This window comes from Macrobrachium nipponense, chromosome 39 (genome assembly GCF_015104395.2).
Source record: "Macrobrachium nipponense isolate FS-2020 chromosome 39, ASM1510439v2, whole genome shotgun sequence".
Classification (NCBI taxonomy): domain Eukaryota; kingdom Metazoa; phylum Arthropoda; class Malacostraca; order Decapoda; family Palaemonidae; genus Macrobrachium; species Macrobrachium nipponense.
This window is the reverse complement of record NC_061099.1, coordinates 17,634,173-17,654,847: the sequence shown is the minus strand read 5'-3', so window position 1 is coordinate 17,654,847 and position 20,675 is coordinate 17,634,173. Positions and strand designations below refer to the sequence as shown.

Below are 20,675 nucleotides of genomic sequence, written 5' to 3'. Positions count from 1 at the left end.
TGTTTATTGACGCGGAGATTAAAACTATTTACGATATTGCATTGAAACTAAAATACCCAAGGACTTTTGTAGGTATGGCATGGAAAAGAGCTAGAAAATCATTTTATTTAACTAATGACAAACTGGAATTTAGTAAGCATAACATTCTAAAATTACCCTATGATGAAAGGTTTATAGATATTCCTAGAATTTTAAAGCTTTTTAAGATAAATGTTGTTTTCAGTAATATTAATGTCAAGAGTTTAGTAATAAAAATTTCTCCTAAAGATCTTTTGGCTGCATATCACAAAATAACCAATAATTTTTTCTTGCGTATTTTAGGCAACACATAAAACAAGACAGCGCATTTGTAGTCATGTGATTATATTGTAAATTTCAGGACATGTTTCTTATAGTATAACAAAATAGTTCTAGTGCAAAACTCAGCCTTGTAACTGGCATAGTTTTGCTTATTACAAAATAAGCAGAAATTTTTTTCTTTTCTTTTCTCAAAATTAAGTTCCAAGAAGACTGAAACCAATTCAATTAACCTTTTGTATAGTGTAACTACATATGTCTTGATTTGCAAACAGAAAAACAGACTTTTGGGTGTGTTTTTTTTATTTGTTGTATGATTTTCAAAGTGATAGGATTTTTTCAAATGCAAAAAAAATTAACTTAGAAGTTGAATTTCGGACTTTTTCTCTTTGAAAAATTTCATTATCAGTTCAAGAATAAGAGGTAAAAATTCAAAGCAAATCTCTTCAATCATATGGTGGCTATAAGCACTTACTTTATAATGACCTTATGGTATCAATACTCCCCTTAACAGACTAATCTGACAACTGCATCAAACCTAAAATGGTAGCCTAGCCAAAACTATATGCAACCTAAAATGCCTAGCATAAACTATCATAATAGTAGTGTAATTGTTCAATAGTTCAAGTATCTTTCTTATCAACTTATATTTTAGCCCAGTAAATCTAGTGTCAAAAAGGGGTGAACCCAGGGAAAATTGCAATATTAACTAAACATGATTTTTTTTTGTGCTATGGTTATCTGTACAACATATTAAAAATCTAATCCTTTAGTTTTGGTGGAACATGGTTTTCCAAGAATCTGTTTACAGAAATCCTTCAATTTTTTAAAGTTTGGACATTATAGTTTGGCAACCTTGCATTGTCCAAACCTTGTCATAGTCTGGCAACGCCACAGTTCTTCGATACATCCTGTTGAACGCCACGTGGTTGTTCTGAGTGTGTGTCAATGTAAGTTGCTGGGTTGATCTGTTTTATGTGATTTTCCTATTGAATTTACATTATTGTTTTGTTAAATATACATTGGAATCTCGTTTAGTTCCACGCATTTTCGAGCTGAGATGCAACAGAAAGCAAATCCTATGTTATCTAACCTTGCCTTTCAGATGAAAAACAGGTTTTAAAATGCTATCAATTCTCCTTATGCCTAATTTAGGGGTCTCGTACCCCAAAATGACGTTTACATTTCTGCTGTATATTATTTCTAAGCACTCACAAACTGAAGGGAGTCAACTTAAGTTAGTTGTTCTTCGACTTGGCAGTTTTCATATCCTCATGAGCTTTCTTAGCTCAATAGGGCATCGGATGTCAGGATCAAGCCTTTAAGAATTGTTTGAGCTAGTTATGCTGAAAATGCAATACCAAAGATGTCGAATGGTAAAGTGGTTGCACATGCTGTTTGAGGATATTTCATAGTTGACGGAGCCCTTAACACACTACTAACATCCAAATCTTTTCACATAAAACTATCAAGTTGGTCTGGTGATAGTTCAGTTCTGAAATGCCAAAAGTACTGGAGGCACTGGAGTTGTATGACAGTGCTGTATCAGGAGCTGCAGCTGCAGTGGAGCTGGAGGAGTCCAAGTGTCTAAAATTGATAGCTGAACGCCTACAAAAGGAAAAATTAGAACTGAAGGGTGACCAAACTGCATAGCAGTGGTTACAATATATGGAGATGGTGGATCTTGTCTGGAATCTATTACAACTGAAAGAACAGGAAATTAGTTGCTTCATCTTGTTACAATGAGAAAAATGATGCCATTTCTCACTTCTGTCATAACCTGTATGTCAAATCCTTGAATGTGTACCTGCAGAAAATGGATTGTTTGATGAAATATCCCCTAGAAATTCATTAACGTTTCATTGAAGATGGCCTCCAAGTTGTCTGCAGATCTGAAGAATTCAGGGTTGGACTCCACCTGATCTTGTAATCGATCAAGGACGAGGAATGAGTGAGGTTCAGCACGTAGTGTGGGTGATGTCAAATTATGTTACATCTGAAGTCAATCTTGCAATGCAGCAACTGACAAAAGGGAATTATGAGACAAGTGAGCAACACAAAGACCTACAACACACACATCTCAAAAGGGATGTGTCTGACACGTTGGAGATTCTGAGCCCACTAGAACTGAAGAGCCCATTCTTAGGACGTGAAGGACTAGTTAACATAGTTAATGGTGTTACAGCCAATATATCCGCAAATGTTGACAATGCAATAGAAATAGGTCATATTGTTCTTAAGAAGATGAAAGGAGAAAAGGTTATTGGATTTCCCTTCAAGAAGATATCTCTGGCAGTTCTCATGGATTCAAAATCATTTTTCAAGCGAAGCAATGAGGAAACTATTAAGATAGATCCTCAGTTACTCTTTCAAAGGTTGATGATTGCAGGAACACAAGCTGAACAACTACCTGAGGCTCTACATAGAGTATGAACTTTGTGGATATCCACCCGCACTGTTTGAAACAACAAATGTACTTCTAGCTGCAAACAAGCCACAGTTGGCTAAACCAATATGGGATTTTGAGACTGCCGTGGATGGCCCCAAGGACTATGTATTTGTTCTAAATGGAGGTGCCTTGCTACAGAGAATACCTTGGCATACTGGCAAAACGCTATTGCACAGAAGTACTCTGACTACATTATGGACAAATATAGCTCATTTGCAATAGTTGTATTTGACGGAAACAGCAACATTCTATCAACCAAAGATCAAGCACACAGAAAAAGGAATTGCCGACCTGGAAGAAAGGTAACTTTGACCAGGGGGATGGTCCATGAAGTGAAGCAAGAGTTCTTATAAAAAAAAACAAGCAGCAATTCATCAACCTCCTAACTGGAAAACTACAGGCAGATGGAGTCGAAGTTCATAATGCACAAGGAGATGCAGATCTGTTGATTGTCCAAACAGCTGTTGCTACATCACAAAAGGTTCCTACTGTAGTTGTTGGGGATGATACATACTTGATCGTACTTCTTTGCTACCATCCAAAAGATGCTAATCTGTACTTCATGCCAGAACCAAAAGCATCATCATCAAGTTGTCACAAGTACTTGGATGTGAGAAAGGCTAGGCAGTGTCTTGGAGATAGCATAACACTACTTCAAGGATATTTGGGATTGGCAAAGGTGTTGTACTGACATTGATGAAGAAGGATTTAAATTTCCGAGAGGAAGCAGAGGTCTACAACTAAAATGCTACAAAAGATGCTGTTGTACAACCTGGCGAAAAAACTTTGGTTTGCGTCTTCAAGGGAAAAGACAATGATGCTTTGAATGCTCTTAGGTTATGCAATATTTTTACACTTGTCGAACAAAGTGAGGCCTCTGTTCACCTTCAGAAGCTCCCACCAACACCAAAAGCTGCAAAGTTTCACAACCCAGAGCATACCACCAGGTTCAAGAATGGAAGGGCAACTCCCTGAATCCCGAGGATTGGGGTTGGAAGGTTTGTGATGGAGGACTTGTCCCAATTCAGTCTGAAAATGACATTGCTCCCAAATTTCTTCTCGAACTTATCAGATGTCAGTGTAAGACTAACTGTAGCAATTAAGATGCAAGTGCTGTCATCAAGGCCTTCCCTGCACCATGTCGTGCTCACAATGCAAGGAAAACTGTTTAAATACATTAGGAGAAGAACAGGATGAAGAATCTGACACAGATTAGATTTTATTTGACACAAGTGATGAGAGACTATAATAATTGTATCAAAAGTCTTGGTAGTTTGTGTTTATTTATGCAGAATAAACATTTGATATTCTATATTTTGTCTTTCATGGTAATTTAATGGAGGCATATAATGCTAAAATATAGTATAAGGAGCAGTGTTCTAGTTTATTGGAAAGAGCAACCCCAAAACACAGGAATACAAGAAAAATTTGTTAAAATACCATGGAAACTGCCAAAGATATCTAAATTCATGGTTTTACCTTTGAGATTTGACGTAATATTTTTGCTCCCTCTTCAAAACTGTTCCACCAATTATATTAAATTAGATTTTTAATATGTTGTTTCTGTTACATAAGGGAACCAAAAAACCATGTTTCATTAATATTGCAATTTCCTATGGGTCAAACCATATCTTTACTGGACAATTTCTTCATTTTCATCTTTTGCCTGTTCCACAGATTTTTCCATCTTCCCTGTGTTTAAATTCATATTCAATTCCTCCCAACTCTTCTTTACCCTTGTTACCTGTCTTTTTGCCTCTGTAATAGCCAAACCTGCAATCACTATGACTAAATCAAATGTACCTGTTCCTGTCAGTCACCTGATCTCTACATCCCATTAACCCTTTCATGTCCAACTGACGTAATAGTACGTAAAAATACTCTACCCCCTATCTATCCAACTGACGTAGCGGTAGGTTAAATTTACCTAATTTTTCGTGCGTATGGTAGGGGCATTTTTTTTTTTATTTTCGGACAAGTAGCGATTTCCATAGGCTAGATCATACCTTGGACCGTGTATCTCGGGTATCAATACCCCAGCAAAGTAGTTTCTGTACTGTGCATGCTCAAATCCCTGTACTGCGCTCTCTTTTCTATCAATTTTTTTCCCGGCTGGGCTTATTTGTTTTCCATTGATTTATATGTCAATATTTAGAGAATTTTATTGGCTTTCTCAAAAAAAAAATAATTCACTCTCTTGACTTTCATAGTTTTTGGGTTACAAACGAAAATATAAAAATAAGTAAAGATTTTTTGCTTTTTGTTAAATAACACACATTTTTTTGTATTTAGAGGGCTGGGACTCTTATTCTGACTATTCCACCATAAAATACTAACATTTAGAAAAATAGGACAGAAAATGAACGTTGTTGGCATAAAATTTATATTTTCGCTGAATTTTCGATATAATTATTTTTTCGCACTGTCGAGCGCTCCCAGATACCTCGGATATCTGGGGACACAGTGCTCAAAACTAAGCGGATATGAAAGAGTTAACTGATCTCCTTGGGTACTTGATGAATGACCCACACAAACCAATCCTTGAACACACAATACTGAACAAAATGTTAAGTCAAACATATCTTTAGTGGCTAACCAACTTCCAATGTATACTGAGGGTTATTCAACATTTTCAGTTTATTCAGTCATTAAATTCTTAAGGAACTGCAAAAGGTTAAGGAAAACCTAATATAATTCTTTGTATACAAAGCTTTTAAACCAGTTCTATGAGAATTAAGGATGTTACCTTGTGGTACGGTTAAAATGAAATTTTCATAATAAAATAAAGTTTTGTATTTACATACCCAGTAATTACATAGCTTTAGTTTTCCAAGTACAGCAGCCTAAATTACAATTTCGTGGGTAGTGCTTTGATCACTCAGTGTAGGCACACAGTACCACCCCCTAATGGCAATATTCCAAACAACTTAGCTAATCACCTCATTCTGTTTTATGCATAATGTACATCAGCAGGAGGAGGGAGGGCTCTGATCATGTAATTACTGGTTAAGTATATAAAAAAACTTTAATTTATTATGAAATCTAATTTTTGTATTGATTTACTCAGTAATTACATAGCTGACTCCAAATTGAAAGGAGGTGGGATCATGTACATATTCTACTTCAAAACATTATGTCATGTAATAAACTTGAAATAAAAAGGTTGCTAACATTGAAAACAATACTTGTCGTCTCCTATCAGTTAAGAGAGCCGCTGCAGACTGATACTGCCTCTTGTTGGTGCTCGTCTTAACTCATAGTGGCATGGTGGTATGGACAAGGGTTGCCTCCTACTTAAGGGGAACTTTACTGGGAGGGAAGTGCTCCAATGGCTAGCAAAGCATGATAGGTGCCTGCCCTTGCCCTGGGTGCTGCACCAAAATAATAACCACCAGTAAACACTGACACCTACACTGAATTATATAAAGTCATGACCCATTCACTGAGAGTGGTGAATGCTCCAGGTACATTGTACCCCCTGGCTCTCCAAAATCAGCACCTTGCTGAAAAGGTGAGATAGTAGGAGAACATCCTGTGCTTCCTTCCACGATGCCATGCTAATTTTGACACTGTTGAAGGTTTCATACAAAAAGTAAGAAGCAAAGATCGCTTACACTTCTGGTAAGTTAATAATAAAATGGACGTAAAGAGCATACAGTGGATCCCCCGTATTCGCGGATTTCTCTTGGGAACGTTTCCCCGCATTATCGGCGGAAAATTTGCCTATTCGACAGTATTTTTCTGAGAAATATCCCCAAATTCCTGGTTTTTGCTAAAAATTTCATCATAAAATGCACTTTTTGTGATAAAACTATTAAAAAACCAGGTATCAAAATTTTTAGTGGGTTTTTCTTGAGTTTTAACTGTCTGTTTTTCTTGAGTTTTAACTAACAAAATACATAGGAGGTTTTAAGCATTTTTATAGGGGTTCCAACTATTCACGAGGAGGTCTGGTACACATCTCCCGCGAATACAGGGGGACCACTGTATAGCATCTGAAAACTAAGGAGGTAGAAGACAACGTGTTTAGACAGAGGAAGAAATGGGTTCTTGCCATAACAACTCCCTAGGTTATGGATGATCCTCTGATTCCTGTTCAGCTCAGGGAATACTTGAAAAACTCCAACTGAACAGAGAGCTCTCAACACGTACCACTTCTGAACTGGGGAGCACTACTGAGTGCTTGTAGCTAGAGCTATAGCCAGACTGTAACTGGTGCCAGATAAGCTAGGCACCCAGCAAGCTATAGACTTGGGAGCTGGTGGACACTATGCAAATGAGTTGGTGCCAGAGGAAATGGGCACCAGGTGAGCTAGGAGTTTAGGAACTGGTGGACACTCGGAGCAAGAGCTGGCACCAGTGGAGCCGAGTGCCGGGTGAGCTAGGAGCTCAGAAGCTGGTTAACACAAGGAGCAGCCAAAAATCCTCTCTGACCTAAGCCGTCAAGGTGATGGGTGACTTGGAAAGGGCGGAGGAGGGGGGGGTGTCTTTCCTTAAATGGAATGGAGTAGCCTCTTGAAGAACCTGAATCTCCAAGGTTTTGGCCCCTTTGACTCCATTCCTACCAAAATAGGTAGTCTTCTTCCTGATGAAGGGGAGCAGGACAAAGACCTTTGTCTTGGAGCATCGAAGGGCAAGTAGCCACCTCCTCCACCACACAACACTTCACTGTTAGGAGGTTAAATGGGTGATAACTGAAATAAAAGGCTGGCAAAGGCATGGGAAAGAAGCGAGGGAGCCAGGTGCAGGAGCAAATGAATAAGATAGGAGGGCTAGTAGTAGGAGAGAACTTGCACCAGGTGGAAATGAGCTTGTGCTGGGTGCTGCATGCTATGAGCTGGGCATGGGAGGCAGGAAGCATGAGGCAGAGGTGGCAGGCACCTCACTGATTTTTAGTAATCTCGGTTACTGATTACTTTCACGAAAAATAATTGAACAGCAATCGATTACTAACTACTTTATATATCTTTATAAGAAATTCTGGCATCTAGGCATTACAACATGTGTAAAATGTATGAGTAACATTAGCATTTCATATTTTCAGACATGTATGTATTGAAAGATACGTAACATAAATGTATGTGTATGTACCTTTTAAAATTAAATGTACGTGTATGTACCTTTTAAGATTAAAGATAAATTTATATAAAAAAGTAGTTTTTGCATTAAGTTACCAAAGCAAATTAGACACTAATAATGTAGAACAACATGCTTTTATTCTCTAATTAGTGATAAAAGGAAAAAACAAATATCATTCACAAATAACCAATTACTACTCAAAATGAAATCATTACATACTAGAATTTTCAGGAATTCAAAGCATAAACGAATCCAGTAACCGATCATCAGCCCATTAGTGGACTCGAGTGGCCTGTGCTCCAGTCCATACCACCAAGTGAGGTGGAGGTGAGCTAAGATGCGGAACGTTCATGATTGTGTGACACCAGGAAAAAACCTCCGTATGCTGAGGCCATGGGAGCCTTCTCTGACAAGAACATATCTGCCTAAGGCCCACAGCTGCCAAACGTTAACACCATTCTCTTCTTACTATGTTTCAAATCCCACACTTTTCAGTTCTCTGCAAAGAAAAGTGATGAGTATCCCAGACTCGGTGAAAACAAAAATATTTTAGCCTAATTGCAAACGTTTGGCCTAAAAGAATGTCTTAACATTCACGAATGACTTTAAGGTAATTATTACCAGCAGCTTGCAAATAGCCTATGGGCGGCAAACATATCCTAAAGGCAAAGTTTGGCCTAATGGAATGATGCAACATTCAAGAATTACTTTTAAGGCAATTATTAACCGGCAACTTGCATGTAGTCTAAGCCTGGTAAGCAAAATCATAAATGCAAAAGTTTTGGCCTAAAGGGATGCTGTAACATTTGAGAAATAAGGTAATTATTTACCAGTGGCTTATGAATAACATATACCTGGTAAATAAATCATGAGTGGTTAAGTTTTTTTTACCAATGTAATGTCGTTACATTCAAGAATTACTTTTAAGTCGATCATTTACCAGTGGCTGGGCATAGCCTATGTCTGGTAAACAAATCCTGAATGATAAAAGTTTAGGCATAAAGGAATGGCATTATATTCAATAACTACTTTTAAGTCAATTATTAACCAGCGACTTGCCCACATAGCCTAAGCCCGGTAAGCAAATCATAAATACTTAAGGTTTGGCCAAAAGGAAGGGTGTAACATTCGAGAATCACTTTAAAAGAAAAAACTATTGCCAGTGACTGCAAGTAGCCAGCATGTTGAAATCATCTGAAAAAAAACTCATGATTCAACCTGCTCAAAGGCTATGAAATATGTGTTCCGGTGGTTGTGTAATACTACCGAAATCCGATGATGTACGTAACTAGAAAATATGAACAAGATGATGTAAGCACTCGATGTTTTGTTGAACATGACAGAAAACAGAATGAGGTGATTAGCAAAGTTATTCTTAATATTGCAGTTAGGGGGCAGCACTGATACCTACACTGAGGAATCAAAGAGCTAACTGCAAAATTTGAATTTAAGCTGCCATACATAAAAAAACCATAGCTATGTAATTACTGGGTAAGTTACTTACACAAAAATATATATTACTGTAATAATAAAATCTGCTATATACGCTATCCTCTTCCAAACCTGTCCCCTAACAAAGCATGAAGGCTTTCCTCTTCCACTGCCCTCACATAATTCTTATAACTCATATAAGAAAAATTCCTTCACATCAGCACAAAGAGCCCAAAACTTTACCTACGTGGCCTGGTATAACTATTTCAATAGGTGATAAAAATAGTGTCAGATTAACAGTAATACCAAAATGAAAAGGCATACCATATTATGCAGCTAATGAGATGTTGCTTTTGTATGAAAAGTGTTTTAAAATGACGGGCATAAAGGATAGTACTCAATTACAAAATGAGAATAGACTTACTTTTTAGAGATAAAAGTAGAAGGGCACACTGAACAATACCATCTGGTATCAGGATCACAGTTATTCTTGGCAGGTTTCTTTTCTGAAGTATCTTCCTCTGTACCTGCAAAAATGTTGATCATAAACTTTGAGGAAAGCAATATAGTACCAGTATTTCAGGAGAGACAAATTAATCAAAAGAATGCCTATGAGTCATTATTGTACAGATTCCATTCAATGAATTAATGAAGAATTTTGTAGTACATGATTCATGAAGCTTTTTAGTTTTATGAAAAGAAAACTACTGTGACAGCTTTGTGTATCCGTCCGCACTTTTTCTGACATCCCTCAGATCTTAAAAACTGCTGAGGCTAGAGGACTGCAAATTGGTATGCTGATCATCCACCCTCCAGTCATCGAACATACGGCATTGCAGTCCTTTAGCCTTAGTAGTTTTTATTTTATCTAAGGTTAAATATTGCCATAATTGTGCGTCTAGCAACAACAAAGACCAGGCCACCACCAGGTCGTGGTTAAAATTTCATGGGCTGCGACTCATACAGCATTATACATACTGAGACCACAAAAAGATAGATCTATTTTTGGTGGCGTTGAGTAAATGATGAATAGAAAACTTGACTCTGCCAAAGTGGAATCTTCAGTGCATTTTTACTTTTTATTTCTAGAGATAACAAAATCATTGCTCTTCTTCAGATCTAGTTCTCCTGATTGATATCTCAACATCATGTCCACTCTCTCTGTTGTTTATGGTGGGCTTATGAATGATTTTCAGAAGCAGCTTCAAGGCATTAAAACTTTTCATTTCGTTTATGGTTATTAGAAATGATATTGTTATAATACAATAAAGTTTCATACATACTTACCTGGCAGATATATACATAGCTAAGACTCCGTCGTCCCCGACAGAAATTCAAATTTCGCGCCACTCGCTACAGGTAGGTCAGGTGATCTACCGGCCTGCCCTGGGCGGCAGGACTAGGAACCATTCCTGTTTTCTACTCATATATTTTCTCTTCCACCTGTCTCCTTGCGGGGAGGCTGGGTGGGCCCTAATCGTATATATCTGCCAGGTAAGTATGTATGAAACTTTATTGTATTATAACAATATCATTTTCATACAATCAACTTACCTGTCAGATATATACATAGCTGATTGGCACCCTTCGGTGGAGGGTAAGAGACAGCTACTTCTGGAATAGACAGGTAAACAACATATGTTGTAGGTATAAATAAAAACCTTGGTTCCTACCTGATAGGTGGTAGACTTCGTGGGTGTTTGCCCCGTAGTCTGCATCACCTCAAGAAACTTTAGCGAGATATGTGATCTATGGCCAAGAATTCTTGTGGGACTGCCGAAGGGGTCTTATCCACTTACTCGGCAGAGCCTGAAAGGACTTTGTCAATGGGTGCTGATCCACTTATATGACAACACACCTTATTAAGGAGCACACAACCAATCCCGACCACCTGATCCTAACCACCATGTTAGTATTAAAAATTGCTCAGAGTTATCCCCAAACTCTTCGCAACAACCGTAACTCAAACCAAATTGCACACGCACACAATAATTTTCCAAAAAAAAATTTATGATACTCATCTAATAAAAGATATCACAAGAGTTCCTTACTGAACGGAAGTGACTGGCCGCCTGTGCGGCATCTGCACTTGTTCAGCAGAAAGTCTAGAACATATCTATTAGACTTAAGTAGTAATAATTAAGGATTGTTGTTAGCTCCTGTACCCAGGATTGTGCCCGCAGACACAAAAGGACCTAAAGAAAAACATTTTTCATAGGTCACACGAACGTCCTTCAAATAGTGAGAAGCAAACACAGAATTACATCTCCAATATGTCGCTTCCAAGATATTCTTAAGTGACATATTTCTCTGAAAAGAGAGAGACGTAGCCACTGCTCTCACTTCATGAGCTCTTACTCTCAGGAGTTTGAAAGAATCATCCGTGCAAGCCTTATGAGCGTCCGTAATTACGTTCCTGACAAAAAAGGCTAAAGCATTCTTAGACATAGGTCTTGATGGATCCTTCACCGAGCACCAAAGACCTTGTCTAGAACCTCCCAACTGTTTCTTTTTCTGTAAGTAAAACTTTAACGCCCTTACTGGGCAAAGAGACCTCTCCGGTTCCCTGCCGACGAGACCCGATAAGCCTTTTACTTCGAAGTTTCTCGGCCAGGGATTCGAAGGATTTTCATTCTTCGCCAAGAATAATTCCTTGAAGGAACAGATGGCTGAATCTAGATTGAAACCCACTTTGTCACTAAGGGCGTGCAGCTCACTAACTCTTTTCGCCGTCGCCAGTGACAAAAGAAATAAACATTTTCTCGTTATGTCACGAAACGAGGCCAAATGCAGGGGTTCAAATCTCGCTGATGACAAGAACTTAAGCACCACGTCTAGATTCCAGTTAGGGGGAGAAGTAATCTTAGACTTCTTGGTCTCAAAAGATCTAATCAGATCATGTAGATCTTTATCGTTTCCCAAATCTAGGCCTCTATTCCTAAAGACGGCCGATAGCATACTCCTATAGCCCTTTATCGTGGCTACGGAGAGACGCGATTCTTCTCTCAAAAATAACAGAAAATCAGCGATTTCTGTTACAGAGGTACTGGAGGAGGACAACTTCTTCGACTTACACCACCTTCTAAAAACTTCCCACTTCGATTGGTAAACACGGATAGTGGAAGTTTCTCCGGGCGGGCTCTAGTGATCGAGCTTGCTGCTTTGCTAGAAAAGCCTCTCGCTCTGACAAGTCTTTCGATAGTCGAAAGGCAGTCAGAGCGAGAGCGGGGAGGTTTTGATGAAACCTCTCGAAGTGTGGTTGTCTGAGAAGATCCTTCCTTTGTGGAAGGGATCTGGGGAAGTCTACCATCCACTCCAGCACTTGGGAACCACTCTTGAGCTGGCCAAAAGGGGGCTATCAGGGTCATTTTTGTCCCCTTTGAAGTCACAAACTTCCTGAGCACTTGCCCCAGAATCTTGAATGGGGGAAATGCGTAAACGTCTACATGAGACCAATCTAGCAGGAAGGCGTCTACTGTTAGAGCTCTGGGGTCTTCTACTACTGAACAGAAGACTTCCAGTCTTTTCGAGAGGAACGTGGCAAATAGGTCGACATGAGGAGTCCCCCAAAGAGACCAGAGATTCCGGCAAACGTCTGCGTGGAGGGTCCATTCGGTATGAAGGACCTGGTTCCTCCTGCTCAGCCTGTCTGGTCTCACGTTCCTTACTCCCTGAACAAACCTCGTCAACAGAGAGATGTTCCTTTGCGATGTCCACAACAGCAGGTCTCTTGCGAGCTCGTAAACGGGCATACGAGTGAGTACCTCCTTGCTTCCGAATGTATGCAAGGGCGGTTGTATTGTCCGCATTCACTTGTACTATTTTGTTCCTCACTAAAGGTTCGAAGCTCTTTAGGGCTAGGTGTACGGCAAACAGCTCTTTGCAGTTTATGTGCCAGGACACTTGAAGAGCATTCCAAGTGCCTGACACCTCTCTCTTTCCAAGGTTGCTCCCAACCTTTTTCCGACGCGTCGGAAAACAATACAAGGTTTGGGTTCTGTGTTTCTAGGGAAGTACCCTTGTTTTCCTTCAGTGGGAGTAACCACCATTCTAAATGGCGTTTCATCAGAACTGGAATGGGAAAACTGTCCAAGAGAAGCCCTGTCTTCATGTTCCACGATCTTCTGAGGAAGAACTGAAGCGGACGGAGATGAAGTCTTCCTAGAGGAAAGAACTGTTCGAGCGAGGAAAGAGTCCCTAATAGGCTCAACCATTCCCTCGCCGAAGTACGTTCCTTCCTTAGGAAGAGAGAGACTTTTTCTAAACCTCTCGTTAGTCTCTCTTGAGAAGGAAATACTCGAAAACCCCGAGAATCCATCCGAATCCCCAGATAGACCAAGTTCTGGCTGGGGATCAGTTGGGACTTCTCGAGGTTCACGAGTAATCCTAAGGTCTTTATCAGGTTTAGTGTCACAGTCAGGTCCTCCAAACACTGTTTCTCTGACTTTGCTCTGATGAGCCAGTCGTCTAGGTACAGAGATATACTGATTCCTTTCAGGTGAAGCCATCTCGCCACATTTTTCATAAGGCTCGTGAAAATGAAAAACCTGAGGCGCCGTAGAAACAGGCCGAAACACAAGGCTCTGAATTGGAAGATCCTTCCCCCCGTCATGAAACGGAGGTACTTCTTCGACGAAGGATGGATCGGGACGTGAAAATAGGCGTCCTGGAGATCCAGAGACACCATCCAATCCTGGCGAAGAGCCGCAAGGACTGATGCAGAGGTCTCCATGGAGAACTTCTGTTTCTGAACAAACTTGTTCAGAGCGCTGACATCCAGAACTGGTCTCCAGCCCCCCGAGGCTTTCGCAACCAAGAAAAGACGATTGTAAAACCCTGGGGAGCTTTGATCCAGCACTAGCTCTATAGCTCTCTTGTCCCACATCTGATCCACCATTTGTTGAAGAGTATCTTTCAACACAGGGTCCTTGTAATTGGCGGACAATTCCCGCGGAGTTGACGTCAGGGGAGGATTGTCCAGGAAAGGAATGAGGTATCCCTTCTGTAGTAGAACAGACATAGACCAAGCGTCTGTATCTATGAGAGTCCAGGCTTCCGCAAATCCCCGGAGAAAAAAACCTGGCACCTACTGGTGTTTGGAGAGCGCCACTTCACTTTCCCCTTTTAAAGGGACGGAAAGAGGCTCTACCTCTCTTCTCGGTCGTTTTTCTTTTAGCGGTAACTCTAGCGGGAGGGCCTCCTCGAAAGGGCCGAACAGGCGTAGACACACCTTTCTTGTCTCCCACCATCACTGGTCTCTTCTTCCTGGAAGATTGCAGGAGAAGATCCTGTGTTGCTTTCTCCGTCAGAGAACGGGAAATGTCCCTCACCAACTGCGAAGGGAACAGAAAGTCAGACCTGGGAGCGGAATAACAAGGCTGCCCTTTGCGAATGGGATACTGCTTTCGTCAAGAAAGCGCTAAACAGATCTCTTCTTCAAGAGACCTGCTCCAAATAAGGAAGAAACTTCTCCTGAGCCATCCTGTACCGCCTTGTCAATACAGGACAAAATTGCAAGGAGTACGTCCGGATCTAGTCCTTCAGAGGCATGAGCCTTCTTGGACATCACCCCAAGGGACCAATCTAGGAAGTTGAAGACTTCTAAAATGTGAAAAAGTCCCTTGAGGAGATGATCCAACTCTGAAAGACCCCAAGTAATCTTCGCAGTATGAAGGCTATGTCTCCTGGATGCATCTACCAGACTGGAAAAGTCAGCTTCAGCCGAAGCTGGGAGAGTGAGTCCCATATTCTCCCCAGTCTGGTACCAAATACCTCTCTTGCCCGTAAGTCTAGCGAGAGGCATGCAAAACACCGTCCTGACTAGCTCCTTCTTGGTTAGCATCCAGCTATCCAGCGACTGAAGAGCTCTCTTCATAGAAATCGTCGGTCTCATCTTCAAGAAAGCCGACGACTTCGGCATTTTAGAGCATGAAAAAAGTGAACGAGGCGAAGGAGGAGCGGCAGGGATCAATGCATCTCCGTATTCCTGGAGGAGGAGAGCTGTCAAAACTTTGTAGTTAGACAGCCCTTCTCTGCCGTGAGTCTCGTCCTCTGAGTCCTCTGAGTCCTCTTCCAATATCGGATCAGAAGGAGAAGTCACTTCCCGTTCAGGGTCTTCCTGCCCAAAAACTCTCTCTATGGGAGACAAACTCCTAATAGGAGAGGGGCTAAGAGAGTGTATAGCGCTCCTCTGCTTGGCTGGCTCCTCGCGCTTGGCTGGCGCCTCGCGCCTGGCTGGCGCCTCGCGCCTGGCTGACTCCTCGCGCTTGGCTGGCGCCTCGCGCCTGACTGATGCCTCGCGCCTCTCTAAACTCTCGCGCCTGACTGACGCCTCGCGCCTGGCTGGCGCCTCGCGCCTTTCTGGTGCCAAATCCTTGTATGGATGATGCTTGTCTGGCGCCTCGCGCCTGGCTGAATCCTCGCGCCTGGCTGTTTCCTCGCGCTCGGCTGAAGCTGCTGGTCTGGCAGACGCTTATATACCCGTCTGGAAACATAATCCTCGCGCCTGTAAAGCGTTTCTCGCTTGTCTGGCGCTTTAATCCTATAAGACGCTTCTCGTCTGTAGGAAACCTCGCGCTTGACTGGCGCCTCGCGCTTGTCTGGCGATTCAAAATCGTCCAAAGAGTCTCTATCCGAGTGTATATCAAACGCCTCACGTCCCACAGGAGCCTCACTCCTGGCGGGAGAAGGAAGACGAGTCTTCTTGACAGGAAGTCTCACGTCTTTCTTACGAGGGGGATCCTTCGAAAGGACTCCTACCAAGGCGGATAACTGCTCTTGCACAGCCAAAATGATCCTCTTGGAAGCCTCTCCGGCGTCTTCTTGAACGGGAGAGGGAGACCTCGAAGGAGTTTTGTCCAAACCATGGGACGTCAAACCCTCTTAGCCTTCTTGATCGAAGGAGGCGCTTTTCTTCCGAAAAGCGTTCGGGGCTAGAATCCAACACAGGATCTTTCCAGTGCCTTTTCAGGGGAGGGGCCTGGACAAGTCCGAATCCTTCCACCCTCGTTTAGGAGAGGGAGAAGCGGACGAAGAGAAGCACTCTCTGAGGACGCTTTTCCTATAGCGGTCCTGAGCAGTCTGTCTATTTACAGAGCCTGCTGAAGGGACGCCTGACCGGGGGGAATTCTCCACAACCTCCGTACGGCTTTCGACTTTCCTTCTCCTCTGGGCTTGGGAGCTTGGAAGAGGTCTAGGCCTGGGAGCGTCGCAGAGACGGTCAGACGCCCCCTCCACAACACTGGGGACACTCATTTTGGATTTCATCCTGTGAAGAGTAGCTTTCAGTTCAGCAATTTCCGAGGCCGAATCTGAATGTAAAGCCAGTGAGGGCCCTGATACAGAATTAGAATCAAATGCATAGTTAAGAGAAGAGTTAGAATCATCCAAAGGCTCAATAGGCCTTGTACTACTACCCGCAATCTTAGATGCAGCCCTTCTGACTCTATCCCTTTCTAACTTCTTCAAGTAAGAAGTTAGAGTCTTCCATTCCTCAACATTCAACCTCTCACACTCATGACAGGTGTTAGAAATAGAACAATCAAAACCTCTACATTTGCGACATACAGTGTGAGGATCAACCGAAGCTTTCGGTATCCTCACCTTGCAGCCTACATTCACACACACTCTCACACAACCACTTGAATCAGACATTCTTGAAGAAAAATCAAAAGCAAGTCCAAATCCAGTCCACAGTAGCGAATGCCAAAACAACGATCCAGGTACGTCACCAAAAGTCCACAAAAAGATGATCAATTGTCTAGAAAAGCGAATTCCAGTCAGGAGGTGGCAGCAACGATGTTGATACCACCGGCGACAGAAAATATATGAGTAGAAAACGGGAATGGTTCCTAGTCCTGCCGCCCAGGGCAGGCCGGTAGATCACCTGACCTACCTGTAGCGAGTGGCGCGAAATTTGAATTTCTGTCGGGGACGACGGAGTCTTAGCTATGTATATATCTGACAGGTAAGTTGATTGTATGAAAACCACCGTTTCTAACGTGAATCTGATTTCATTAAATTCTTGTGGAGAAAAACCTTGGCACTTTTGTTGGTTTTTGTACCTGTGCAGCAAAAATGTCATATTGGAAAACCTCACAAAAGAAATCAACACTGAAATGAATTCTGTATAAAATGTGACTTTGTTATCACCCGTAAGTCTCAAAGCATTGATTTTCACCAAATAAATTTGTAATGCTCTTTCACTCATAAATTGCATCATGGTTTCAACACTTGTTTACACCCCTGTTAGTGCTTAGCAACTTTTCTTCCGTCTTTGTCATTTCTTTTAATTCACGATCATCCTCAATAGACCCCGAAGTCATAAAATCATCTAAGGTACAATTGTCTGTATCTATGCTATCATCATCATTTCAAAATAAAAGCCACTGAACTTCATCACTGAGACAGAGATCCTTGCTATGCAGCATTTTCATGGTTACTGAAGATCTACGCCCCAAAAGTTGTCCAGTAAGTTGGAAATCAAATGATGCAATGCATCCCTAGAATATACACAAGTGCTCCTTACAATGACAAGAGAAACGCAATATCTATACTAGCTGCCTAACTAGGACCAAAACAATTATGACTAAGGAGGTAAGTCCCAGGAGGTGACATTTTAATGAGGAGGTAAATCCCATTAGTCAAAAGGTAAAAACTCAGTAAACAGGCTAGATCAGTACCTCATACTACAATAGTCACCTTTTGAATACTGAACTCTCACGGGTCTCAAAAATCACTTAACCTACTTTTGGTTACATAAGAGACTCACTGTTGCATCAGAAAGTCGATTCACCAATATATACATTTTTTATGTATTGTACTTCTGATCTAGAACTGTATGGTTATACTAATCTCTGTCCCTACCACTTTGACGAACTTAGCACCTACTGTAAGAGCACCTGGTGCACAATGACCTAAGCAAATCAGCAACTTACCCTTCTCCTTTGGCATCATGCGCTTCCTGATGCTTGCTCTTCTGTTCTGGAACCACATCTTGATGCTTCGATATGGTGTTTTGATGCGTAGAGCAATGCAATGTTGGTCTATGGGTTCAGGAAAGTTGTTATGTTGAAAAGTAGTCTGAAAATAGTTACAGTACCAATAAAATCTTGCAATGCATAAACTTTCCACAAAAATAATGCAACAAGAGATATTGTTCCTGACCCTTACAGGCTGGGCAAAACCAATCACTACTTGTTGAAAGCAACTGATTCTATGCAATTAAAAGCAACTGTTTCTATATTTTCACTAAGATCAATAATTACAATACATTTGTGACTGAAAATTTATATTAGTATAAAAGTTCAGCATATGCACTTAGAATAAAGAGCTGCACATGACAGATTTTTATAACAAATGGATTCACAATAACTACAATATAAAGTACAATATACAATATAAAGCCCATATTTAAAGGCTGAAAAGTGTTACATCTTGACCAAAATTAGTCTATTTGACAGAAAAAAAAAAGTCCTGTGAAGCTGACTGTATCCATACCTCTAAGATTTCATACTGTTTTTCGCTGAAAGCTGTTCGCTTACGTTTGGACTGCACCTCTCCATTTTTGCTGTTATCTGAAAGATTTAAGTAAAACAACAACTTTATTAACTAAAAAGGAAGCCAGCCAACAGGAAAATAATCTACAGAACTGTGTCAAATAAGGTACCTGAAATTTTAATATGAAAAATTATAACCAAATTATTTCTCATAAATCTAGAGATTGGCTAATTTCTTACACTTCCTGCACAGCCAACCAGAAAGAACTTGCAACTGCATGTAATTACAAGATGCAAAAGGTAGGACAACTTAAAAACACTCCTTCCTGTAAGCAATCATCTTGTGCAAAATTCAAAAGGAAACCTCACTGTTATTTAAACCAGATGTATGTGCCTAAGTCAAATTTCATACATTTTGCTGGATTGTTTAACACCTTAACAAAAAAACATAATTGAGAAAAAGTGAGATAAAAAAAAATAACATACAAAGCCATACTTTAATGACCAAATACAGTAATTCAGAATAATTTGTTATTGCATTTCACCTTGTTTTGATTGCCAGTTTTACACTATAAGTTACTACTGGTATTCCACTTTCATTCTTATTGTCCACTGCAACAGTAATTTGTACTAATTCTCCAAAGCTTTTGTATGCAATGTGGTCAAATGCAGTTGTTTTCATTGTTCCAAAGCAAACGGTACTGTGTGATAACAGATGGGTGTGGATGCAGCTCTTTAGATGTATTGATTGAGTTATGGCATTTGGACTATTATAATACCAAGTACTGGAACACTCCCAGCCATACACGGTGAAAAGGGAGAGTTGAAGTGGTTGGATAACATGTTCCAGAAAATAAATGAGATGAAGTACCATGTGCAAACAGTGGAACTGGGAGAAAATTCCAGTTGCACTAAGGAGTAACAGTTAGAGGGGTAGGACACAAAGTTGGAAGAAAGGAATCTACTGTACATAAGCATTAAATTTCAACTATATGTAGTTTGTTTAATCATGTTAAAAGTTAAGGAAACTATAAAACTTGGGTTTGCATTTGTCTGCACATACGTCTCAATTTCAGTGTGTTACTAAAAACAGTCTCAATTTCAGTGTGTTACTAAAAGGAGTCTCAATTTCAGTGTGTTACTAAAAACAAACAGAATTAAGCATCTAACCTAGCTAATCACTATACATTAGTTTTGGAGGTTAAATCACTAAGGAATTAAATCTACATTTGGTGCAATATGAGAGATAACCATAGATTAATCATAATCCCTCCAAAGGACAAAAGATTAGAAGGCAGAAGCAACTTCTCCAGAAATGCCACTTACCTTCCTCAGAAACACTTGATTCAAATTTTGACGATGATCTACGTTTCCGCCCATTTGGCTCTCTTTTAACGATTGGAGTGACAGTTACTTGAGGCTGGTTTGATGAACTGATCTCGGAGAGCATCTGTTGTTGTAGCTAAAAGTAACAGATAAACATGAAAATCATTAGTATAAAAATCTTAGTCTAATAAAAAAATTTTATTTCTATGTTCTGGACATAAATTTCAAATTAAGTTCTAAAAGTGTACCAAAAACTTTTATTTCTTTGTTTTGTACATAAAGTTAAAACTAATTCTTAAAGTGTAACAAAAACTTTAACTTCTATATTTTGGAGACAAATTTAAAAGACTATGCTGCATACTTTAATAGGAAACAAAGTCTGGATAGCCAACAATACCTTGTGCAGAATCATACACTTAGTATTAGCTAATTGTGCAGAATCATACACTTGGTATTAGCCAAAAGAAAGAAAAGAGGTGAGGGACAGAGTGGAAGAAAGTATATTGCACTTCTTCACAGTGGAGTAAATAGCGTAAATGGTGCCAGAGGTTATATACAGACGGCTCCAAAAATAATGTTGGAGTAGGAGCATCTGC

General features: G+C 40.4%; 1 protein-coding gene across 5 annotated transcripts in view; it reads right to left on the bottom strand.

Moving 5' to 3' along the window:
- Nucleotides 1-20,675, bottom strand: part of LOC135210161 (uncharacterized) — a 112,351-nt gene that overhangs the window by 68,349 nt on the left and 23,327 nt on the right. For all 5 annotated transcript variants that reach the window (XM_064242986.1, XM_064242985.1, XM_064242989.1 and 2 more), the window contains 4 exons: nt 20,080-20,215; nt 18,755-18,831; nt 18,193-18,337; nt 9,681-9,783 (listed from right to left, as the gene is read on the bottom strand). In XM_064242986.1, the coding sequence (XP_064099056.1) occupies nt 9,681-9,783; nt 18,193-18,337; nt 18,755-18,831; nt 20,080-20,215 (461 nt within the window). The remainder of the gene's footprint in view (nt 1-9,680; nt 9,784-18,192; nt 18,338-18,754; nt 18,832-20,079; nt 20,216-20,675) is intronic.